Source organism: Artemia franciscana, chromosome 9, assembly GCF_032884065.1.
Source record: "Artemia franciscana chromosome 9, ASM3288406v1, whole genome shotgun sequence".
Classification (NCBI taxonomy): domain Eukaryota; kingdom Metazoa; phylum Arthropoda; class Branchiopoda; order Anostraca; family Artemiidae; genus Artemia; species Artemia franciscana.
In genome coordinates, this window is record NC_088871.1 from 1,185,509 (window position 1) to 1,212,133 (window position 26,625).

General features: G+C 34.0%; 1 protein-coding gene across 3 annotated transcripts in view; it reads left to right on the forward strand.

The window, feature by feature from the left end:
- Positions 1–23,047, forward strand: part of LOC136030857 (3-hydroxyanthranilate 3,4-dioxygenase-like) — a 56,290-nt gene extending 33,243 nt beyond the window's left edge. For all 3 annotated transcript variants that reach the window (XM_065709918.1, XM_065709917.1, XM_065709916.1), the window contains 6 exons: positions 6,168–6,342; positions 11,770–11,932; positions 12,583–12,689; positions 14,811–14,926; positions 21,601–21,830; positions 22,788–23,047. In XM_065709918.1, coding sequence (XP_065565990.1) covers positions 6,236–6,342; positions 11,770–11,932; positions 12,583–12,689; positions 14,811–14,926; positions 21,601–21,830; positions 22,788–22,967 — 903 coding nt within the window. In that variant the 5' untranslated portion in view covers positions 6,168–6,235 and the 3' untranslated portion in view covers positions 22,968–23,047. The remainder of the gene's footprint in view (positions 1–6,167; positions 6,343–11,769; positions 11,933–12,582; positions 12,690–14,810; positions 14,927–21,600; positions 21,831–22,787) is intronic.
- The last annotated feature ends 3,578 nt before the right edge of the window (positions 23,048–26,625 follow it).

A 26,625-nucleotide genomic window follows, 5' to 3' on the forward strand; every position in this document is an offset into this window, starting at 1 on the left:
AAAGGGCGCGGGATTCTCTAGCATTACTATAAGAAAACAATGAAAAATAAACATGAAAACGTTTTTTCAAATGAAAGGAAGAAGTAGCATTGAAACTTAAAACGAACAGAGATAATTACGCATATGAGGGGTTCTAAAAATACTTTAGCATAAAGAGCGAGGTATTTAGGAGGAGATAAATACCTTGCTCTTTATGCTAAAGTATTTTTAGTAATTTCAACTATTTATTCTACGGCCTTTCTGATTCAGGGGTCTTTCTTAAAGAATTGGGACAAAACTTACGATTTAGTGTAAAGAGCGAGGTATTAACGAGGGTACAAACCCCCTCGTATACATAATAAAAATATAAGGTTATGAAAGTTTGTTACGTAAGTTAATTCTTAAGTTACGTGTATTTTTTACTAATAAAAACGTTCATTAAAAATTAAAAGTTCTAGTTGCCTTTTTAAGTAACCGAAAAATTGGAGGGCAACTATGCCTCCTTCTCCATCCGTTATTTCTCAAAATCGTCTGATCAAAACTAAGAGAAAGCCATTTAGCCAAAAAAAGAATTAATATACCAATTTCATTTTAATAATTTATGTGCGGAGAGCCAAAACCAAACATGCATTAATTAAAAAACGTTCAGAAATTAAATAAAAAAAAACTAATTTTTTTAGCTGAAAGTAAGGAGCGACATTAAAACTTAAAACGAACAGAAATTACTCCGTATATGAAATGGGTTGTCCCCTCCGCAATCCCTCGCTCTTTACGCTGAAGTTTGACTCTTTGCCACAATTCTACTTTTTAAAACAATTAAAAGCTTTAGCGTAAAGAGCGAGGGATTGCGGAGGGGACAACCCATTTCATATACGGAGTAATTTCTGTTCGTTTTAAGTTTTAATGTCGCTCCTTACTTTCAGCTAAAAAAATTAGTTTTTTTTTATTTAATTCTAATTAAGCGGCCTTGTGTTTAAGGAGTCGTTCTTATGAAAATGGGACAAACAGCCAAACTTTAGCGTAAAAAGCAACGTATTGAAAAGGGGGGCAACACCTTCTCATACGAAATAATTTCTGTGTGTTTATAATTTTAATATTGTTTATTACTTTCAGCTGAAAAAACTTGTTTTTTTTTAATTTTATTTCTGATCGGTTTTCAGATAATGCCGGTAAATCTGGCTTACCCTCTATGAAAAATTCCCTTCCTCCACGAGAAACTCCTCCGTGGAGAGTCCCCCCATTACAAATACACCCCCTTAAAATTCCTTCCAGACAATTCTATCCTCGTTGAAAATCCCCCCTCCTTTCCGTAAAAGTTCTTGCAGGCGTTTCAGTCTGAAAAATTATCTTTAGCATACTTTAAATTGAAAAAAAAAACTTTAAGCTCTAATCGTTTTTCCAGCCACTTGGGAAATCCCCTCTTCGATGGATATTTTTGTCGGGAGATCAAAATACGATGAAACTTCTTCCGGACAATTCCCCGGAATATACCCATATGCAGAATTGAGTTGGCAAAGAGAGAGTAAGGTAAATAAAAAGAATTTCGTGTAGGAGTTCCGTCAAATACCCCCAGTGTAAAATTTCCCGTGGAAAGCTCACCCTCGGAAACTTCCCTTCCCATGGAAAAATATCCCCATAGAAACACACCCCAAGCACAAAATCCCCCCCCGAAAAATGTCTGTATACTTCCCAAAAACGAATACTACACGTAAACAATGGGCAAATTTTATAACTTAAAGACCTATTGTCAGGGGATGTGGGGGGCCGTGTTATCTCCAAAGGCATAGTTTTGGGACCTTTCAGCTATGCTGAACAAAATATTTATCTCAAAATTTTGATCAAAGTTTCCCAATATTTTTGAAGAAAAGGAACGTGAGAGGATGGCTAGTTGCCTTCTAATGTTTTTGGTCATTTGAAAAGGGCACTAAAAATTTTCAATTTTCACTCAAACGAGCCCTCTCCAAATGCTCTAGGACCATTGGTTCGATATTATCGCCCATGAAAATGAAAACCAATAAACGCGCATCCGTGAACTTTTATCTGGCAAGAAATACAGAATTCTACATTTTCGCAGATAGGAGCTTGAAACCTCTACAGTAGGGTTTTCTAATACGCTGAATATGATGGAGTGATTTTAATCAAAATTCTTTAGCTTTTAGGCTGCGTTTTCCCACTTTTTCAAAAATCAGGCAAAACTCCTCAGGCTCGAAGCCTTTTAGGGATAACACTAAGCTTAATGAGTCATGCATATTTGGAATGAGCATAATAAGCCAATTCTTTTAATGCATGTATTGAGACACAAATCCCTTTTTTAGAGTTTAGGTTACTGTTACCCCTCCGAAAAGCTTATCCTCCCACGGAAAATTCTTCCGAGGAGAATCCCTCCCTTAGATAAAATCCTCCCTAAAAAATCCGCAATTTCCAATAGCAAATCTAGTCTGTAATAATGTGAGTAGGGGGCAAATTGTGTAACTTAGAGCCCTTTTCCTTAGTGATCATGGGGGCCATATCATCCCCAAAGCCATAGTTATTGGACCTTTCAAATATGTTGAATCAAATGGCAATCTCAAAATTTTGATGGGATGACTATAACTTTTGAACTCCCATCAAATGAGCCCCCTCTCGATCTTGTTTTGGTACGACCACCCATGGAAAAACAAAACAACAAAAACAACGAATAAACACGCATCTGTGATCTATATTCCGGTAAAAAAAATACATTTAAAAAACATAACATATTTATGAAATAGCCGTATTTTTGTATACAGGAGCTTGAAACATATACAGTATGGTTCTATCATGTGCAGAATGTGATGGTGTGATTTTCATCGAGATTACTTGACTTTTTGGGGGTGTTTCTTCAAAATGGGGCAAATTTTCTCAGACCCGTAACTTCTGATGGATAGTGTTGAATTTATTGCACTCTATATATTTGAAGTCAGCATTAAAATTCACATTTTTTGGTGTATTTATTGCTATCGAAGTTCTGTTTTCTATAGTTTCGGTTACTAATGATCCGAGTCGCTCCTTACCAGGAACTGTTTAATTTTTACTACAGAATTTCAGGTCAACGGAGAGGGATATTGTTGCTCATATGAATGAAAATCCTGCTTAATATGTAATATTATAAGCTCCTGAAGCCCTCGTGACCTCTAAAATAGGTTTTCATTATTTTTAAGTGCATTTTTACTAGTATTTAAATAAATTGAGACATCGTGTATAAAAAGGAAAAGAGAAATTTAAAATCGCTAAAAATAATGTTTCTGGTAGGTTTTCTCAACACCCCCCCTTCCTAGATATTTTTCTGGTAAGGCTCGTGATTATCTGCCTCGCCTTTTCCACGTCTGTGCCAGTAGTAATAGCTTGTGCTATATATAAAAATATTATTGCAATAGGAGGAATACTGCTACTCTGACTCCCCCCCCAGCACCAATGAGAAAGGTGTGGACAAAAAATACTCCCGAGAATCAAGAGGGATTAGACCTGACACCCTCCCCCACCAACAAAATAACCCACTACCCGTCCTTCATAATAGCTGATGTGCACTTACACATCAATTTGGCAATTTTACGAAATTTTATGAACTTTAAGTGCAATTTTATGAAGTATGAAGCAAATCAGTTAAATGAAGTTGAATTAACACATGTTTTGATTTTGGCTTTCCGCAGATGAACAATTAAAACAACATTTATATATTAAATTTTTTTTTAAAGGACAGGGAGGAGGCCTAGTTGTCCTCAAATTTTTTGGCTACTTAAAAAGCCAACTAGAGCTTTTAGTTTTTTACGAACGTTTTTATTAGTAATATTTATAAGCCTACGTAACTTACGAATTAACTTACGTAACGAGCTTTTATATTCGTATATTTTTATTACGTATATGAGGGGAGAAACTTAAAACGAACAGAAATTATTCCGTATATGAAAGGAGTTGTCCCCTGCTCAACTCCCCGCTCTTTATTCCAAAGTTTGACTATTTCTTACAACTCTACTTTTTAAAACAATAAAAAACTTTAGCGTAAAGAGCGAGGCGTTAAGGAGGGGACAACCCCTTTCATACACGGAATAATTTCTGTTAGTTTGAGTTTTAATGTCACTCCTTACTTGCAGTTAAAAAAAACTTTTTTTTTTATATATTTAATTTCTGAACGTTTTTGGATTAATGCGTGTTTTGATTTTGGCTCACCGCAGTTGAATAATTAAAATGAAATTTGCATATTATTTTTTTTGGCTAAATGGCTTTCTCATAGTTTAGATCGGACGATTTCAATAAAAAATGGGGTGGGGGGAGGACGAGTTGCCCTCTAATTTTTCGTTACTTAAAAAGGCAAATAGAACTTTTTGTTATTTTTTTGCGAACATTTTTATTAGTAATAAATATACGTAACTTAAGAATTAACTTAAGTAACGAACTTCTATATTTGTATATATTTATTACGTATATGAGGGGGTTCACTCCCTCGCCAATACCTCGCTCTTTACAATAAAGCTTGAATTTTATCCCAATTCTTTAAGAATGGCCCCTGAATCACAAAGGCCGTAGAATAAATAGTTGAAATTACTAAATATACTTTAGCGTGAAGTGCGGGGTATTGTGGAGGAGAAAAACTTCAAGCTTAAAAATCCTTCACTAGGGTTCTCTGATAAGCTGAATTTGAGTGTGATTTTTGTTAATATTCTATTACTTGTAGGGTGTGTTTCCCATATTTTCCAAAATAAGGCAAATTTTCTCAGGCTCGTAACTTTTGATGGGTAAGATTAAACTTGAAAAAACTTACATATTTAAAATCAGCATAAAAATTCAATTCTTTTGATGTAACTAATTGTATCAAAATTCGAGTTTTTAGAATTATGGTTACTATTGAACCGGATCGCACCTTACTATAGTTCGTTACCACGAACTGTTTGATACTGGGGAAACTCGTCTAAGCCCCATTTACAATGAACTTATTAATTCCGAACGTTTTTATATCGGTCCACAAAATTATATTTAGCAACCTAACAGGATCTCTGACAATCCCATGACTGGTAAGCGATTATCCTTTTAAAAAGCTTTACTTAAAATGAATGCTGGAAATGCCATTCACTACCGTATTTGTTATTCAGTTACCCTTTCATCGATACATCGAAAGAATCTACTTCTTTTTGTTTTAGTGTTTGTTTTAAGGTTTGGTTTCTTATATTGTCCTGTGGACTTTTATCTTTATTTTTTATTGGTTTATTCTGCACTGAAGACGGTCGAGCGGAAGTCTCGACCGAAATGTTTGCGTACTTTTCCTCTATTTTTTATTGGCTGTTATTATCCTCCTTTTCTCTTTTTTACGATATTTGTGTTATTTTGTCAACGCGCCACCTCCCTTTCCTAAGACCAGACTGTTCTTCTCTTAAAATTTTGTCTGCAGCATCTTCAAGTCTAAAATTATTGTCATACTATGTAATTTGCTTCATACAGAAGCTAAACTGCCATATTACCATAATTACCACAATCACTCTTATTTCCTTCCTTATAGAGGGGTTTAATAAGACTGTTCCTAAAATTACTATGTACTTCCTGTGTTTCAAAAATTATATTCATAATCTTCAGTAACTTATCTCTAATTTCTTAACCCATCTTTCTGCAAAAATAAGGGCGTGGCAAACCCTTCAGGGCCCATATAGATACCGAGCCCAAATATTGCCCTCCAAATGAAGGGAGACCTGGTAAAAATACCTGGTAAAAAATTCAAATCTTTTAACATTTCATATCCCCCAAACCCCACAAACACCCTTAGTAATTTACCACCCTACTATATCTTCGATCTAAAATTGCAAAAAAAGACACCGACTTCGAGCCTTGTGGCCTGCTGCAACCAAAATCTGTTCGTAATTCACTACCCAAAATTATGCAAGTCTACCCAAAAATTATAATAATAAGAAACCAAATCCAAAATTAGGCAGTTATAGAAAAATCAAATATTTTAGGGACAAATGCTGCCCGTGAAACAACTATAGAAAAAAATCCAAATGCTCAAAAATGATTAACACTGCAAACTATCTATAACAAAAATCCGTTCATTTTTTTTTTTTTTTTTTTTTTTGAGAGTAGCAGCAGCCACTATTCTCGGTTGCAAAACACACCTGTTTATTTTGTGATTAAACCAGTTTTCAGCATTATAATATTTATTGGATAATGTCTTATTCTTTTTGTAGTAAATACTTCATATATAAACAAAAATATTTGCGATTAAGTATCAGTTCAGTCTCAATTGGGAAGAATAATGAACATGACCACTAGATTCGAAATGGTTGGTAGAAAGAAGAACTTAAACCGATTTGTTATGGAAAACCAAGAAGTTTTGAGACCAGCCTTTTGCACAAAGATGATGTAAGTAATTGTTTTATTTATTTAACACCACATTTACCAAATCTTTGTAAAATTGGTCTCATACATAATAATGTTACAGTCGATTGCATAGTAGTGTTGCGGGGTGAGAAAACCTTGTAGCTACATTTTCAGTGATGATTTTGTTTATGCATATCTGTGTAGCTGGGTTCAATTGGGTCTGTTCATTCTGAACCTGTTATTGCATTACCAAACAGTTCGTGATAACAAACTGTAGTAAGGAGCGACCCGGCTCAACAGTAACCAAACTCTAAAAAACGGAATTTTGATACCAAAAAATTAAATCAAAAGAATTACATTTTAATGCTGATTTTAAATATATGAGTTTCATCAAGTCTAGTCTTACCCATCAAAAGTTACGAGCCTGAGAAAATTTGCCTTATTTGAGAAAATAGGGGGAAACATCCCCTACAAGTAATAGAATCTTAACGAAAATCACACCATCAGATTCAGCGTATCAGAGAATCTTACTGTACATTTGCAAGCTCCTATCTACAAAAATGTTTCTTTTTCAGGGTTGATCGTATCGACCCAGTGGTCCTAGAATTTCGCGAGAGGGTTCATTCTAACGGAAATGAAAAGTTCCGGTGCTCTTTTTAAGTGACCAAAAAATCGGAGGGCACTTAGGCCCCTTCCCACGCTCTTTTTACCCAAAGTCACAGGGTCAAAATTTTGAGATAGCCATTTTATTCAGCATAGTTGAAAAACCTTATAACTATGTCTTTGGGGACGACTTACTCCCCCATAGTTCCCGTGGAAGGGGCTGCAAGTTACAAAATTTGACCATTGTTTAAATATAGTAATGGCTATTGGGAAGTGTACAGATGTTTTTAGGGGGATTTTTGGTTGGAGGGGAGGGGTGGAGAAGAGGGGTTACATGGGGGGAACTTTCCATGGAGGAATTTGGCATGGGAGGAACAATTTTTTTTTGGCGCAGGATTTTCTAGCATTATTTATAAACAATGAAAAAATAAATATGAAAAAGTTTTTTCAACTGAAAGTAAGGAGCAGCATTAAAACTTAAAACGAAAGGAAGCTATCACGCATAGAAGGGGTTTACCTCCTCCTAATATTCACTCTACGCTAAAGTATTTTTAGTAGTTTCAACTATTTATTCTACGGCCTTTGTGATTTAGGGGTCTTTCTTAAGGAATTTTTACAAGATTCAAGCTTTAGTGTAAAGAGCGGGATATTGACGATTGGGCGAAGCCCAATCGTCAAAGAGCTATTTATTCTAATGAAACAGCCTTTGTGATTCAGGGGTCATTTTTAAAGAATTGAAGCGAAATTTGAACTTTAGCATAAAGAGCAAGGTATTGACGAAGGGGTGAACCCCTCACATTACGTATATGAGGGAGTTTCTTCCCCCGTCAATATCTCGCTCTTTTCACTAAAGTTAGAATTTTGTTAAGCAATGGCCGATATAAACAGTAATTTGTTTGCGTTATTATTTTAGCCAATCTTACCTTTTAATATTATCTTAAACAGCTTCTTAACTATGATTTTTATGTGATAATAAACCAAAGATAATGTATTTTGTGGCTTGTGGTTGTTGTTAAATAAAATAAAAACAATTTTTTTCCAACTGAAAGTAAGGAACAACATTGAAACTTAAAACGAATAGAAATTATAAAGTATATGAGGGGGGTGGCCCCCTTCTCAGTACCTCACTCTTTACGCTAATGTTTGACTTTTTGTTCCAATTATTCAAGAATGACTCCTGACACACAAGGACCGGTTAATCAGAATAGCAAGCTTTTTACCAATTCTCAAACATTTTAGCATAAATAGCGAAGCATTGAGGAGGGGGAAAGTCCCTCATATACGTAATAACATCCAAAAGAAAAAACCTGAGAAAATTCTGGTTCAAACAGTTTGTGGTAACGAACTGTAACTAAGGAGCGACCCGGCTCAATAGTAACCAATTCTCTAAAAAACAGTTTAAAAAAGGGATTTTGATACCAATAGATTTATTAAAAGAATCAGCTTTTTATGTTGATTTCAAATATACAAATCTCATTAAGTTTCGTCTTACCCATCAAAGGTTATGAGCCTGAGAAAATTTTCTGATTTTTGAAAAAAGGAAGAAACACCCCTAAAAGTCAAGTGATCTTAATGAAAATCACATGACCAGTTTCAGCATATCACAAGAACTCTAATATCTAGGTTTCAAGCTCCTATCTGAAAAAATGTGGAATTTTGTATTTTTTGCCAGAAGAAAGATCATGGATGGGTGTTTATTTGTTTTTTTTTTCTTCAAGGGTGATCGTATCAACCCAATGGTTCTAGAATATCACAATAGGGCTCATTCGAGCGGAAATTAAAATTTCTAGTGCTCTTTTTAAGTCACATCCCCCGCCACTTTTTTCCCAAAATCGTCCGATCAAAATTTTGAGATAGCCATTTTTTTCATCATAGTTGAAAGGCCCAACATTTTCGGGTGGGGAGGGACAAATTTTCTGCTGGGGGTTTTTCCACGGGGGAATTTTCCGTGGGGAGGTAAGTTTCCAGGAATTAGACTTATCAGGGGAAATTATACAGTGCGGGAATTTGCCAGAATTCTTATATAAAATTCTTTTTATATGTCTAGCTTTCTCTCTTCCGTCTCAATTTTGCGCGTGGAGTGGTTAAGAGTAATTGTCCGGCGTAAGTTTTCACCGGGATTGAATTGTCTAGAGGATATTTCCATGGTGAGGGGGTTTCTCCGTTTAGGCGGGATCAGATTTCCTGGCATCATTTAAAAAACGATCAGAAATTAAACAAACAAAAAACAAGTCCTTTCTACTGATGGTAAGGAGCGACATTAAAACTTAAAACGAACAGAAGTTATTCCGTATATGAAAGGGGCTGTCCCTTCCTCAACGCCTCGCTCTTTACGCTAAAGTTTGACTCTTTCTCACAGCTCCATTTTTAAAACAATACAAACTTCAGGTAAATATCGGGACGTTGTGGAGGGGACAGCCCCTTTCATATAGGGAATAATCTCCCTTCATTTTAAGTTTTAATGACGCTCCTTACTTTCAGTAGAAAAAAAACTTTTTTTTTTGTTTAATTGAACTTAACGAAGGGAACAGACTTACGGCTCAGGAGTTTTCGCGATTTTTCATAAGATTTTGCTAGTCATGTAAGAACATGGGAATTAAATTGAAGTTTAAAGGGAGTTATAAATCTACCCTCTAGTTTACATTTCAAATGTTGCAAAACAATGCATGTTTGAAGTAACAAGGGCATTAAAACAAAGACACTTTTGCACCCTGGACACCCTAACTATATCCATAGCTGGTTAGAAAATATAGGTTCACTATATTTTCTAAGGTGGTCGTTCCAAACTTAGGAAGTTTTTAGGGCAATATCACGTTTTCGTTAGTGTTGCCGGGATTGAACCGTGAAAAAAAAAAAATAATAGGAAAACCTGATTAGTTGAGTTTGACAACGCTTTTTTCATAAGAGTTCAACTAATAGCAATCCATTGAATTCCAAGACAACTACGCATTTAAAAATCAAACTATACCTTCTTGAGCTCTTTAATGCTTTTAGCTTATTTTTGCTGATTTTTTACAACCCTTTTTTTAAATATTGTGCCCGCTACTACGAAAGTCTGTAATACTGTATGGTATTTTTTTTTATTTTGTTTTTTTACTTTTTTTTAATGAATCAGTGATTTTTCTTAGTCTTTTAAGATGTATTTGGCTGTGAAATTTTTCAATTGAACAATTCAAGCAATAAGATTTGTTGAAGTTTTGTCTGAATTCATTCAAGGATAATTCATTTAAAATTGTTTTCTAACATTTCCAAATTATTGTCAAAGGCTCACTAAAGTGCTCTTATAGTCTATATCAAGCGAAATTATTTCCGATGGTGAAATATGGAAAACAGTTTAAATGATCATGTGATTTGTGTTTAGAGTTCTTGTGAAGACTTAGAATTTTACTGCTCGAGATTCCCTAAAGTAAGAAAACGAATTCTTTTGTGGTAAAAATAATAATGACAATAAAAAAAATTGGTACTAGGGCTTCTACAAGTCCAAGTTTGAATATTATCAAAGGAATTTGTTTTTTACATTTTCTAGATATAATACTTTTCACCGATATAGTGTAATTTCTTATCACAAAAGGAATTTATCATGTAGGAAGCTTTTTTTGGAACTTTCGCAGAATAAAAATAGAAACTCCCGTTAGCCCAGATTCTAAATAAATCTTTAACATTTCTGCAAGAATACACGAGGTGATTTCTCAGAGAAGGGGGCTGTCAATTTGGTTGATTGTGCCTCAACAATGTTTGCGCGTAAAAATGTTAATGAATAGTACGTCTGGTCAGCTTCTGGTGCTGATTCGCGTATAGCTATTTGGTTTGTGAAATTTCACCAGGTTCTCGCGAAAAGCGACTTTTCTGTATATTAGAAAACAGTGTTTCTGTACCTTTTCTCTAGTCTGGGTTGAGTATAGTCTCCTACGTATCATTCTGCGTTGAATCGACTGGTATATATGGAGCTACTCTATCTTGCCTGTATTGACAGTTCAGTTCTACATTGTGTCCACTGTCTCACCTGACTTTCCAACTTGAAAACTGTACGTCTGAATTAGACCTATCAGATACACTGTTTCAGAGTTACTTGTATTTGCGTATGGGTCTAAGTTTTGAGCGTAACTAACTATTGTCAGACTAATGATGCTAAGTTTTGAATTTTTGACAGTTTTATCCAAAATAATAAAGAAATGTTCGCAAGAATTTCTATAAAATGACGCGTAAGATAATATTTGCTAATTTTAAAGGAAGGGTTTGTCCTAGCCCCTTCTTCCTTGGATCGGCACAGCCCCACGCCTATCATGAGAACAAGTAAAGCAGAAGAGAATTGTTACGGTGTAAAAAACAATAAAGTAGAGTTTAGTTGTAAGAATAAATCAAAACAAAACAGACATCTGTTAGGATAAACAAACTTTAATAGCAAAGCAAAAATGAAAAGTAATTTTAGAAAGCTGTGTCAATTATTTTTGCAGATTCTCAATATGCAACATATTTTCATTTTACAGTAACTTTTTAAAATCTTTTAGCCAATGAAAATTTGCACAGTTTTAAAAATAGGAATGAAACTCTCCCAAAAAGGGTGCGATCTTGATGAAAATTAAGTAATGACATTTAATATGTATGAGAGCTACAAAAGAACTATCTATATATATAAAAAAAAATTGAAATATCTCCTTTTTCTTATGAATTGAATGAATATTCAGATGATTACGGGTGTCCTTGATCTCCTTTCATTAGGAAGAATGTATATAGTTGCAAATTTTGGTATCCCTTTGGAAGATTTAGGAATTTCAAAAGGATAAAACTGTATGGTGTAACACCTCATGGTTCCATATTATTAATGTTAAGGGGGCCATATATGAACTAATTTAACATCTTTCTTAGGTATGAAGGTCAATTGAAAGTTTACTGTGTTGGAGGTCCAAGACTACGTGAAGATTACCGCATAACCAACTGTGATCAATTTTTCTATATGAAGTATGGGGATATGGATCTGTATGTAATGGAGAAAGGAATCCCCCGGAAAATCACGATCAAACAAGGAGAGGTTAGTAAGAATGCAATTAAAATGATATGTTTTAATTCAGAATAACAAAACTTAACAAAGAATAGTCTTACGTGGCTTGTTGCTTTAATTTTATGAAAATATTTTTGATGCTTAAACTGTCATTTGGGAATTTTAAAGAAAATATTTATAAATGCAAAATTGAAATTTGAAATTTATAAATGCAAGTTTACGATCAATTTGAATATTATTATTATTCAGGATTTTTTATTATTATTATTATTATTATTATTCATATTATTATTATTCAATTTGAATATTATTCAGGAATTTAAGCAACACAGCTTTTCTCTAATTAATTAACCTACATTAACTCTCTGAAAGGTGATTACTTAGGATGATTTTAATTCAATTTCTCATTAAAATCCTGATACTAATTACTTATCCAAGAAAGCATTTACTTCTATTATATTTCATTGCATTTTATAATGCATTCTCTTAAATTTTAATAAAGCTAAATATTATGTATATAAGCTATTTACCATTTTATGCTTATTTGGAACAGTTTTAATTTTCGTTTAATAGATGAATAAACATTATTATAAAAATAATTTCTTATGCTATAAACCTGAAACTATCGTAATCTAAAGATTACATTTATTTTGTTGATCCTCATTGTTTCATAATTTTAGGTATTTCTTTTGCCTGCAAGGATACCAATGTCTCCTCAACGCTACTCAAATACTGTTGGTCTTCGCTTAGAGAGAAGCAGAACTAGACAGGAGTTGGACTGCATTAGGTAAGTCTTTCTTTTGTTGCATAAATTTGTCAACAAATTCAAGCTATACGGTTTTGAAAGTCACTTATCAAACAGTTAGTGGTGTCGAACTGTAAGTAAGGAGCGACCCGGCTCAATAGTAACCGAAACTCTAAAATACAGAATTTTAATAACAGTAGATATATCAAAAGAATCAGATTTTTATAATGACTTCAAATATATAAGTTTTATTAAGGTCTGTCTTGCCTATCAAAGGTTACGAGCTTGAGAAAATGTTCCTTATTCTCGAAAAAAGGGGGAAACACCCATAAAAGTCATATAATCTTAACGAAAATCACACCATCAGAGTCAGTGTATCCGAGAACAACATTACAGAGGTTTCAAGCTTCTATCTGTAAAAATATGTAATTTTTACTTTTTGCCTGAAGAAAGGTCACGGATTCGTGTTTATTTGCTTTTTGTTTTTTCTTTTCCCAGGGGTGGCTGTATTAACCCTGTGGTCTTAGTAGATCGTGAAAGGGCTCATTTAAACTAAAATTAAAAGTTCTAGTGCCATTTTTAAGTGACTAAAAAAATTTGGAGGACACAAGGGTCGTTTAGTTGGGACAGTAAGAAGCTTTTTTTCAAAAGTACTAAAAAAACTTTAGCGTAAAGAGCAAGGTATTGAGGAGGAGGCAGCCCCCTTCATATACGTAATAATTTCTGTTTGTTTTAAGTTTAAATGTTGCTCCTTACTTTCAGGTGAAAACTTGTTTTTTTAATTTAATTTGAACTAAGATCGGGTTAAACTCCGTCTATGTTGTTTTGTTAAATGGTGTAATCGATGTATGCCCGGTGACGGTGCAGTGTATCGGATCATGTGTTTAACCCGATGACACTCAGGAGATCTATCAATATTTTTATCTTGCGGTTATAGCCAAATGGTTGGTGCGCTAGATTTGAAATCCGTTACCTGTGAGGAAAGAGGCCCAAGTTCTGGTGTTACTGTTTGTTTTGTTAAGAGCTGGGTCAGTGGTGTAACTCTATAAGCTTAGCCACAGACAGACTAGCTCTAAACGGGTAGCTGGAGAAATCTGAGGAAGGTAAGCAGGAGAGGTGTACGATAGCTTAGGATAGCTAGTTCTTAACCTTCCATAGCCCTTCCTGACTGAAGGGCCATACAGAGATCAGCACCACTGGTAGGGAATTTAAATTTCATTTTTGTACTTTTTACCTTTTTTAAATCGGTGTATAGATTTGTTTTAATTACAAGATAATAAATGTAAAGACCTTTTGACTTTGGGCAATGGCGTGAAAAAGGTCAATAAACCCAACAATGCTAAGATAAAATACTTTTTCCTTTTCTATTATTCGTCTTAGCATTGAAGCAATAACTGATTACTAGTTTCTAATTGCTATTGGTTTGGAAATAAGGAAATGCTTGGAATTTTTTAATCATGCTATATACGCTAACATCAGCTATGATGATTCTAATGATGAAGTTTCCATTTCAGTCCGACGTCGATTTCGAGAGGTTTCATACTTTTACTAATAAGATTATCCAAAATAACAACTTTTATCAATAAGATTAGTCTAAATAACAGTTATCATTTCTTAATCGGCTTCAAATGGCAATTCCTCTTCATTTGACAGTTTTCTTTTTCAAAATATGTGTTTAAATTTTCAGTTATTGTGGGCTAGAGTTTGATCTGCAACCATGATACGAAGAATGAAAAATGAGAGTAGGCCTAGGTTTCTTTACAATTTTCTCACGCCTTAATCGAAACAAGTCCCCTCCTGTCCTCTCTTCAACACCCTGCTCTTTACACAAAATCTGACTCTTTCTCACAGCAGCACTTTTTAAAACAATAAAAAACTTCAACGTAAAGAGCGAGACGGTGAGGAGGGACAGCTTCTTTCATGTATGAATAATTCTTTTTCGTTTTAAGTTTTAATGTCGCTCCTTACTTTAAGCTAAAACAAACTTGTTTGTTTTTTTTAATCATAGGATAAAATCAAAATTTTTATTTATACACCACGATTTCACAGAATGGTACTTAAACTGGATCTTTAAAAAAAAAAAAATAAATGTACCTTCATGATCAAACAAATTATGACCCTATATCGTGGATGCAGCAGTATTGGCCGAATATTTATTTACAGATTTTATACAAGGGACAACTCTGATGTTCTTTATGAAAGATGGTTCAAATTTACCGAACCAAAAAGCATTCAACCTGTTATTGACGATTTCTTTGTATCCGAAGAATCAAAAATAGGTAAGTTCTATATTATTGGATATTCTATCAACTACAGGAGCTCATAAGAATCAGTTGATAAGAGTTAATTTATTCAATTGTTTGTATTCTTTTGTCTCTTTGTGTCTATTATTTTTTCGTGGTTTCTCTTTTCTCTATCTGTTGTCTCTGCTGGTAAAAATTAATTATGTCAAAGCAATTAATGTTATGATCTAAAATAAGTAAATTATTTTTATTATCAAGGTCCTACGAACAAAAAAAATGGTTATAGTCACAAATAAATTAATATTTAATCATAATTTTTCTATGGGCAGTGCTTTTTTTTCAAAATATTATAGCACAACTGGTTGTGAAAACCCAATGAAAAATAATTCTGCCCGTGACTTGAGAACAGAGCATAACATCAAACAACAAATCATGAACACTTTTTAATTGAATTCTTTATTCCGTTAATTTCTGTTGAATATTTTTTTTTAATTAATTGAATATAAACTTTTATTCCCTGATTAAAAAACTGCAGTCAATAAATATAGCTGTTGTGCGAAAATGTGGAGATTTTGCTTTCTTAGGAATAGAGATATTTCTTATTAATATTTATTTTAATTTCATTCTCAATAGAAATTTTTGCATTATTTTAAAATGTCTAGTCGTAATCTATCAAAGGTAGCAATATCTTTGAACCAGAATTTTTAAAGTATATAGATTGCTGCATTTTGGAGTTTTCTTAAGGGTTTTTGTAATGAAAATGGTTTTATCTCTTGAAACTCTTCTTACTTTTTTGACGCCACTTTATTCAGATATAAAAAAAAAATAAGAGTTTTTGGTCCCTCACAGTAAACAAACTTGTGAATTTTCAAAAGCTATTACTCTTAGAATGCCAAAAACTTGACCTTGTACACAATTTACGAGCCTTACGACCACATTAACCTGCAGAGGCACTTTTTCCAGAGGCACTTCATATGAAAGGGATTGTCGTATAAACTTCAGATCTGGCTCATTTGATTAGGAATTGGAAGTTCTAGTGCTCTTTTTAAAAGTCAAAAGTGATCGGAGGGCAACTAGCCCCGCCCCATGCGCTTTTCCTCCTAAATATATCTGATAAAATTTTGAGATTTTTTATTTTGCTAAAACTTGTTCAAAGATTATATAACAAAAAATTCAGGGTCGACAGAACCTCCCAACCCCGGGGGCACGCGTTGTAAGTTACACCCTGGGGGCATCTTTGATTCTAATCGAAGGGATGCTCGTATAAACTTCAGAGAGGGCTAATTTGATTGAAAACTACAAATTCTAGTTCAATTTTCAAGAGCCAGAAGAGATCAGGGGGCAACTAGCCCCCTTACCCACGCCTTTTTTTCACCAAACCCTTGCAATAAAATTTTGAGATGCCTATTTTGTTAAAAATAGTTCCTACGTCAGATTGTAAAACTCCAGAGTCAGCACAAAACTTCAGAGCCCCGGGGCAAACGTTTTAAGTTATGGCCTGAAGGTTTTATGTAAATTAAATTATTTAAGATTCAAAAGAGATCCGATTGCAACTAGCCCCCCACCCACCACACCTCTTTTACCCAAATGTGTCTGACATAATTTCTATAGCCATTCTGTTCAAAATAGACTAAAGATCATATAAAAAAGACTCCAGGGATGACACATCCCACCAAAACTGGGATGCAAGTGATGTAAATTGTGTCCAAGGGGTATATAAGGTTTTATGGTGGGAATGGTAGTATAAATCTCGGAGGGGGCTCACTCGATTGTAAATCGAAACTTCTAGTTCCCTTTTCAAGAGTCAAAGTGATCGGAGGACAACTAGCCCCAGAGGCCCCATTTTCCCAAATGTATCTGATCAACATTCTGAGATAGCCATTTTGTTCAAAATAGTTTACAGATCAAATAACAAAAACTAAGGGGTCAGCACAGCCCCCCAGAAGTCTTGTAAGCTATGCCTCGGGGGTAGTTAAGGTTTCTTTTGTAAGGGTTAGCTGTTCAAACATCAAAGGTGGCTCATTTGATTGAAAGTTGGAATTTCCATTTACCTTCTTAAGAGTCATCAAAAGTGATTGGTGGACATATATCCCCCCCTATACTTTCTTTTTCTTATATGCATCCGATCAAGACTTTGGGATAATTATTACTCGTGGGTTGACTAAACCTCCCGCTGCCCCCAGGGCAAGGGCTGTAAATTATGCAAGCTGTCCATTGTTTATATATAAGGTTTTATCAAGGAGGTAATCGTATAAACTTCGGATTATCCTCATTCGATTTAAGATGAAAGTTCTAGCTCCAGTTTTAAAAGTCAAGAGTAATCAGGCAGTAGGCAGCCTTCCCTCACTCCTTTTATTGAATGCTTTCAACAAAAACTTTGAATTAGCCATTTTGTTCAAATTATCCGAATGTCAAACAGCTATGGTTCCTGGTTTGAACCCAGCCCAGGGGAAAGGGCTGTAAGTTATACTAGCAGCCCATCTTTAAAATATAAAATATACTATGGAAGGCGTGGTCGTATAAACTTTGGAGGATGTTCATTCAATCAGAAATCGAAATTTATTGTGCCCTTTTTAAGAATTGAAAATGATCAAAAAGTAACATGCCCCTCCCTCTTCTTATGTCTTCTCCCCTAAATGCATCTGTGAAAATCTTCAAAATTTTCCTAAATTCAAATTTCTATAGCTTAGGAGTTGAAAAAAACCATCCATAGCCCCCAGGGAAAGGATTGTAATTTATGTAAGCTGCTCATTATTAGAATATAAGTTTTTGTGGAGGGGGCAGACGTATTAACTTTGATGGGCCTCAAGAGATCGGAAATTGAAGCTTTTAGTTCTTTTTTAAGAGTCAAAAGTGATTGATGGGCAATTAGCCCACACCTCGCTTTCCCAAAGGGTATCCGGTTAAAATTTTAAGATAGCTACTTTGTTCGAAATAGTTCAAATTTCAAACGAATATGTTTCCGAGTTAGAGCCCCCTCCCAGCCCCAGGGAAATGGCTCTGAGTTACGGAACTTACTTATTGTATTTTGACACGTTTTTACTTTGATTCCTTGTTTACTTATATGCTTTCTTTACTTTGATACTTTGATACTAGTTTTGAAACTTTGATGAAAGTTTGATGTTGGAAAAAAAAAACTGATTTTGAAACAAGACATTTTCTAAAAACTTGAAACTAATGCAATCAAAAACAAACAAAAATTAATTTAAAAAAAACTTTCCGAAAAAGAGATTTTTCAAAGAAAAGTAAACCTCATATTAAACTTAAGATCAGGAGATACAAATACCTTTTATATTTAAATTAGAAATGACAAGAAATCAAACAGATCGTGGTAACGAACTGTAGTAGGGAGTGACCCGGCTCAATAGTAACTGAAATTCTAAAAAACGGAATTTTGATACCAATAGTTACATCAAAAGAATTGTGTTTTTATGCTGATTGTAAATATATAAGTTACGAGCCTGAGAAAATTTGCCTTATTTTAGAAAATAGGGGGAAACACCACCTAAAAGTCACAGATTCTGAACGAAAATCACACCGTCAGATTCAGCTTATCGGAGAACCCTACAGTAGAGGTTTCAAGCTCTTATGTGCATTAAATAAAAAAAAAGTTTTTTAAACTGAAAGTAAGGAGCGACATTAAAACTTAAAACGAACAGAAATTACTTGCTATATGAATGGGGATGCTTCCTCATCAACGTCCCGCTCTTTACGCTAAAGTTTGACTGTTTCTATCAGGCTGGTAACTTTTGATGGGTTTGACTAATCTTGATGATAAAATCAGCATTAAAATGCGATGCTTTTGATGTAGTTATTGGTATCAAAATTCCATTTTTTAGAGTTTTGGTTACTATTGAGCTGGGTCGCTCCTTACTACAGTTCGTTACCACGAACTGTTTGAAATATCTAGAATTTTGTATTTTTTGCCAGAAGACAGATCACGGATGCGTGTTTATTTATTAAATTAAAAAGCAAGTTTTTTTTTACTGAAAGTAAGGAGCGACATTAAAACTTAAAACGAACTGAAATTACTCCGCATATGAAAGGGGCTGTTCCCTTCTCTACGACCCGCTCTTTACGCTAAAGTTCGACTCTCTCTCAACTCTACTTTTCAAAACAGTAGAAACGTAAGCGTAAAGAGTGAACTTTTTTTTTATTTAATTTCTTAACGTTTTTGAATTAATGCCCCCGTGAATCCTCCTCAATGCCCAACTCTTTACGCTAAGGGGTTTTATTGTTTTAAAAAGTAGAGCTTTGAGAAAGAGTCAGACTTCAGCGTAAACAGCGGGGCGTTGAAGAGGGGACAACCCCTTAAATATACGGAATAATTTCTCTTCGTTTTAAGTTTTAACGTCATTCCTTACTTTCAGTTAAAAAAATGTTTTTTTTTTGTTTAATTGCTGTTAAAGAATAAATGAAACCCAAAACGAAGAGAAATTAAGTAAAAAAATAGTAGTAAAAAAACCGTAGTAAAAAAAAATAATAATTTCAAGTTCAAGTTCTTTATTATTCTTTAATTATGCATATTCAAACTATTCACATAGCATCCCCGGCAGGGAGACTGGCTCGAAAGCCGGGCTAAAAAAAAATGCTAATATAAATGAATAAGTTACAAGAAATTACTACTAAAGAATAAATGAAACCCAAAACGAATAGAAATTAAATAAACAATCATAGCAAATAAACATACAATAGATACTAACATGAATGAATAAATAGATATTAAAATGAGTGAAACTAAAATGAGGAAAGAAATAATAAAATTAAACTAAATATTTGAAATATAATGATATTAATTGCTGAAAGCTCATCACTTCAAAACTTAATTCCGCCCTAATTCTTATGTCTATTTTCAATGTTGCAATAAGTAAAAAAGAAAATATTTGTAATGTAATTCGTTTTCAGTATAGCGCTGTTTAGGTTTTAGACTTTTACACTGAAAAAAGGAGGCAAAACCCAAACTTTTGTTTGTAGTAATTTTTGTTCGTTTCAAGCTTGATTTGCATATTCGATTGAAGTTTCACTCGTTTCATGATTTATCTATTCATTTATATTAGTACATATTGTATGTTTGTTTACTACGTTTACTATTGTATGTTTGTTTACTATGTTTGTATGTTTGTTTGTTTTTTCATCAAAGCCATCAAAGCTTCAATAAGTTGGTAAGCTAAAAAGGAAGGGTATGTGAAAGAACAGAATGGCTCGTACCCATTCCCTTACTGTAGTTCCTGCCTGAAGGGACCAAAAATGAAAGGAAATTACTATTAAAGAATTAATGAAACCCAAAACAAAGAAGAATTAAATAAAAAATCATTGTAAAAAAAACATGCAAAAGCATTAACATAAATGAATAAATTGCAAGAAATTACTAGTAAAGAATGAATGAAACCCTAAAAGAACGGAAATTAAATAAACAATCATAGCAGATAAACATACAAGAGGTACTAATATAAATTAATAAATATATATTAAGACGAGTGAAACTTAAACTGAATATGCAAATCAAGCCTGAAACGAGTAAAAATAACTACAAACAAGAGTTTGGTTTTTGCCTTCTGCTCTCACGGTAAAAGTGTAAAACCTACTTTGTCATTGTCGCTTTACTGAAAACTATATGTGCCTTGAACAGTCTTGGAAAATACAAATAAAATCAAACTAAATATTAGATATATAATAACATTAATATATTGAAAGAGAGTCAGTTCAAAATTTTATTTCTCTGTAATTTTTAATTTAATTTTTAATGCTGTAATAACTGGAAAAGAAAATATTTGTCATATAATTCGTTTTCAGTGAAGCCCCAATGACGAAGTAGGCTTTAGATTTTTTCAGTTAAGAAAGGGGGCAGTGTTCAAACTCTTGTTTTAAGTGAAACTAGATTTGTCTTGAACAGTCTTGGAAAGAAATAATAAAATTAAACTAAATATTTGAAATATAATGATATTAATTGCTGAAAGCTCATCACTTCAAAACTTAATTCTGCTCTAATTCTTATATCTATTTTCAATGTTGTAATAAATAAAACAGAAAATATTTGTAACATAATTCGTTTTCAGTATAGCGTCAATAATGCAGTAGGTTTTAGAGAAGGAGGTTTGAGAGAAGGAGGCAAAACCTAAACTCTTGTTTGTAGTGATTTGTGTTTGTTTCAAGCTTGATTACCATATTCAGTTTAAGTTTTGCTCGTTTTAAGACTTACCTATTCATTTACATTATTACCTATTGTATGTTTGTTTGTTATGGTTGTTTGTTCAATTTCTGTTCGTTTTGGGTTTCATTTATTCTTTAATAGTAATTTCTTGTAATTTATTTATTTAATTTCTGTTCATTTTCGGTTTCATTTATTCTTTCATAGTAATTTCTTGTCGTTTCTAGTTTGAATTTTAACAAATTATTTTTATTTCCCGTCTTAAGTTTTAAAGTGGTCATTACTTTTCTTTGAAAAAATTCTTTTCCGGAAAGTTTTTTAAAATTAATCTGTAAAAATAGATTAAGGTACTTGCAGAAAATAAATTAACTTTAGCATTTAAAAAGGGATTTGAAACAAGCTTCCCTTGGAGTTATTCCTGATAAGCATACAGTAAAATAGGGCTTTATACCTCTTGTAAAATTGTGTCTTTTTTGTTATTAAATGCCTTCTTTTCTAACTTTTGAAGTTATGGCTATAACACTTCTAGGAAATAAAAAGTTGCATTTCTTTCCTATTCTAGGTATCCCATCAAAAAATTCTAAGCTAATGGTTGCTCCTTATGAACCAAATGAAAAGGTGTGTGTTGGTGAGCCTTTTTCACTTGAGCAGTGGCTTGACCGAAATAGCCAAAAACTTAACAATGGAAAGCTAGATCTTTTCCAAGGAGAATTTAAAGCTGAAGTAATTGTATATGGAACTGGAGAGGATGAGGTGGTCAATGAAGAAGGAGACACCTTTATATGGGCTATTGTAAGTTTATACAATCTATTTAAAGAAAACGAATGCATATAATTTCACTAGATCGTCTTTTTTTTTACATTCAACGTGAGAATGACAAATTAAAACCCAAAATTACAAGACAAACTATTATTCCTGAAAATCAACAGGTGGGTTATATTTTGCCCAAACGAAAGCAGGCTGTCTACAAAGGGGGTAGGAAAAGGTTACTAGGAATGTTTTAAAGTAAATTGGAACTTTATTGAAGAGGGTAAAGTATTACGACCTGGGTATATTGGGGTTGAGGGACAGTCTGTGCATCTCATGCAGCTTGGTTCTGCAGTGGGTCTTTATTAGTAATTCCAGTAGCAGTAAATTATGTTATTATTTTTATGTAGCTTGGAATTCTTAAAGATAGTGTATTTCTATCGGATGCTATAAGGCTGACGGAAAATGTTAAAAAGTTCAAGAGCAGGTTGAAGCGTTATCTTCAAGGAAGTTGATTATAATTTAAGTTATAACTTCTCATTTTAAGTTTGGTTTTAAATATATAGCAGGTTGTCAGGATGGAAACAACCATCACAAACAACCCAGTGGATTTTATTGATGGTTGTTGAAAATAGCTACTTTTTGTGTTAATAAATTATAGGCTACCGTATAAAAAATTACTGTTAAACATAATATCTGATTTATCTTTATCTATTAAGAAACTATTTTTTAAAAGAAAGAAAAATAAAAGAAATGAGGCAAAACGAACTTTAAAACCTCTACTGGCTGGTTGAATTAAAAAAGTCAAGAAATTGGCGAAAAATTTGACGTAATGGGGTGTTTTCTGATTCATTGTTTTTCTTTTATTTACCTCAATTTCGTTAGTTATATATAATCAGTAATTTGAACCGTCCTTATTGTTTGTATTTTTCACAATGTTAATAAATATGTCCAAATTTTTAAAGGAGGAATCAACTTTTCAATTAGTTTCCCTTTTTGTAGCATGGGACATCTTTTCTTGACGTTGCCGGTGAAGCGACACGTATTCTTGAAGTCAACGACACAGGCTACATTCGACGAGGGCGTCGCTACAAGATTATGAGAGAGGATGGGGCTAGAGTCTTGCAAATAACATTTCCTCATAATCAAGACTCAAATGACTGGCAAAGAACTTTTGACTAGCTTACTGGATTTCTTGCTGATCGTTCTTGGTGTTTGTTTTGTGATTGACTTTTGACAATAAAGTCACATTGGGAATTAAATTTTGTTGTCATACCAGTTAATTAAAAAATTTAGTCTTTCGAGTACAAGCTGTGCATAGAAGAGATGTTTTGGATGATAAAAAAAAAGTTTCAGTTTCAACCGAAATAAATTGCGAATTGATAGAACACTTCGACAATTCTGCTCCACTCAGAATAGAATATGCGGTTGTTCTAAGCCTTAAAGGAGGGGACTCTGGGACACTTGATTACAGATTTTTATGATGTATCATAAATCTAAGAAAAAATCTAACACAACCAGTCCTAGGGGCAGTGGATTTTAGTGTCTTGACGGTCGTCCTATCTGTATGAAAGTAAGTAAAAACTTCAAAATATTAAATAAAAGACGCACACACACATACAAATACAAAAAAAGACGGGATTTGATTTTCCTTGGAACAGATGCGTCAAAGTTTAAAGTCTATTAAGAAGTAATTTGTGTAATCGCTAGGGTCGTTTTTTGCTAATCCAGGCTCTTAAATGTCACTTATGTCAAACATCGATTACTAAGCTCATCAGACAAGTAAGTATCTAGTTCTCAGGTGTTTTTATTTGCTGTCATAGTTCTTCTTTGTATGATCAGGAAAGTAAAAACTTGGGTGAGAATAAGCACACTTGAAACTTTTATCATATTCAAAAAGTCATAAATTTCAATGTGAAAGTCAAGACCATCTGTCTCAGCCTAATGTTCTGGATGATATTGGTTTATCCCTGGATTCTGTATTAATAGTTTAGGAAATTTGTGAAAAAAAGGGGTCAACCTCAAGCAAATTGCTATACAAGTGATCCATTCACTACCCGACCAAAAAATATGTTCTGATTCCGAGTACGAAAAGTTTTCCGCTCTAGCTCTTTCAGAATTTTTTTAGGTTTAATTATAGGTCGAGGCAAAAAATACTGATTGAATAAGTTCCAGCAAATGTGATCAGACATTACATTTTTACGCTTTTTTTGTTAATGAAAATAAAACTAAATGCTTAAAGTCAAATGAATTGTTTGGGGATTAAAGTTTTGAGAGGGACTGAGGTTGGGGCAGAGGTTCAGCCTGCAGTTGTATTTTAAACTTGGCAAAACATTTGCAGCCTCACTCCTTGGTAACAACCAAGATTGGGCCCATGGAAATTCCAGTATTCATGGAACCTTGGTTTTGTGAAAGTGATCAAGAATGAGAAGGAGGAGGGGAAGTTGAAACGCATATTTGACAATAAAAAAAAACAAACAAAACATTCTGTCAAAGAGCTTCCGGTAGTTGAGACGAAATACTAGTTCCAAATGAGAGATAAATATAATCAAATATAATGCAACACTGAGATTAATTACATAAGGCAGATAAAAATCACAGTAACACAGAGATTCATTGCATACTGTCAAAGCTAATCAAAAATTTGGTCTTTTTCTTCGCTACCATCGTCTTGAAGGTTTCCAGCATCACCTGTTTCGTAGTAAGTACTGCTTGTTCCCTTACAATTGACACAAGCCAAGGTACATTTTAATCCATGCTTTTTGCAAGAACATCACGTGCTCGAACACTCGCTCTTACAATTACAGTGAAACACTGTGAGAAGGGAAGATGCTGGGGATATATCTGGATACACAGATCGCAATTCTCCTTTCCACACAATTCAGTCAAACTCAAAAGGATCCAGTCGACACTCAACATTTTGCCAAGCGTGTACTTGGAAGTATGGTCGAAACGAATGATACTTGCAAACATCGCTTCTTGGATGGAGGGTTTTTTTTGCCTCTACATATTTCCCGGAACTTTCAAGTTTTTCTAGGAATTTCCTTTAGCGGAGCTGGTCAAGACTTGTTTCTTTTTTAAGCCTTAAATAAGATAAGCATGGCCTTTTCTCCAACTGTTCTAATATCGTCTTTTGTATAAGGTGAATGTAGGAACAGTTCGGCGATATTTTGGGAGTTTGTCTTCTTTTTCGCGTGGTTCACTGGTGTAAATTTTCTTATGCAATAAATTCGTAAAGTCGAGTCGCATCTGAGAAAGACATGGAGCAAAATAATTTGGTCGCAAACGTTGTCACCGAGTTTCACTTTAGCTGCCAATATATCCCACAGATGGCCTCCAGTTTTACATGAATTTGACTCAGAATGGAAAAAATGTCGGTTTATAGTATCACTTTGTGCGGTAGAGTAAAAGGACTAATAATTCCGTATCTTCTCCTATTAAGACAGTGGGTTGGCGTTCTGCCGACTCGACCTGTCATCACAATCAGCAAGTCAGCATCGGCTGGCGACTAGTACACGTTACATCCCGCATCATTAAGGTAACCTCTTTTACAGTCATATTATTCAGGATTTTCCCATCTATTGGAATAGCCTCCTCTACGTCCAGCTGCTTACTCCCATCTCTCGAGTTACTATATTCCTGAGAAATTGCTCCTTTAGGAAGGTAAGAAATCCTGGAGAAAGTGGACAATCTTTTCAGCATTTTTAAAGTCGCGTTCCATTCTTGTCACCCCAGCGTCTTTGTGTGGCTCACTAGTCTCAAATCCTACGACCTTGAGTTTTTGGAATGCAGAGCTGACAGCAGCCCGTAACAGCAGGAGTAAGTCATCCCCAAAAACATAGTTATTAAAGTTTTCGACTATGCTGAACAAAATGGCCATCTAAAAATCTTAAACCGTTGACTTTAGGAAAAAATGAGCGTAGGAGGGGGCCTATGTGCCCTCCAATTTGTTGATTACTTAAAAAGGAGCACTCGAACTTCTAATTTTCGTTAGAATGCCCCCTCTAGCGACATTCTAGGACCACTTAGTCGATACGATGACCCCTGGGAAAGAAAAAAAAAACAAACAAATAAACACGCACCCGTGATCTGTCCACATTTTTGTAGATAGGAGCCTGAAATTTTTGCAACATGATTCTCTAATATCGCTGAATCTGATGGTTTGATTTTCGTTAAGATTCCATTACTTTTAGGGGGTGTGTTCCCCTATTTTCCAAAATAAGGCAAATATATTCAGGCTCTTAACTTTTGATGATAAAGACTAAATTTAATGAAACTTATATAGTTAAAATCAAGATAAAAATCCGATTCTTTTGATGTATCTCTTGCTATCAAAATTCTGATTTTTAGAGTTTCGTTTACTATTGAGCCGGGTCGCTCCTTTCTACAGTTCGTTACCATGAACTGTTGGATTAAACATCGTGTAATCACTCCATTTTCTGGATCGTGCTTAGGAGCTGGATGATCTGTTGCCTTGGAATACCACATCAACGGTAAATGAATGTACTCATGTGGCAGGTAAAGTATTTTTTGCTGCAAATGCTAACAAGAGAACATGGAGGATAACGAATAAATATCCTTGGATTAGATGGGAAGAATTGATAAGAAAGGATTTAAAAGAAGAAGGGAGTAAATACTGCAGCTCTGAAAAGATGATTTTTTTGGACTCAGATGACTTGTACTGCGATAAATTTCATTGAGATTTTACCCTTAGAGTTGATCCCCGTGGCACTCTGCAGACTACCTTCCTAGCCACTGAAGTGTAAGAAAAGAGAAAGGTGGGGGGGTCCTTTTACCCTATTCTCAGACGTGTAAAGTAATCCCATCACAGTGAAACATG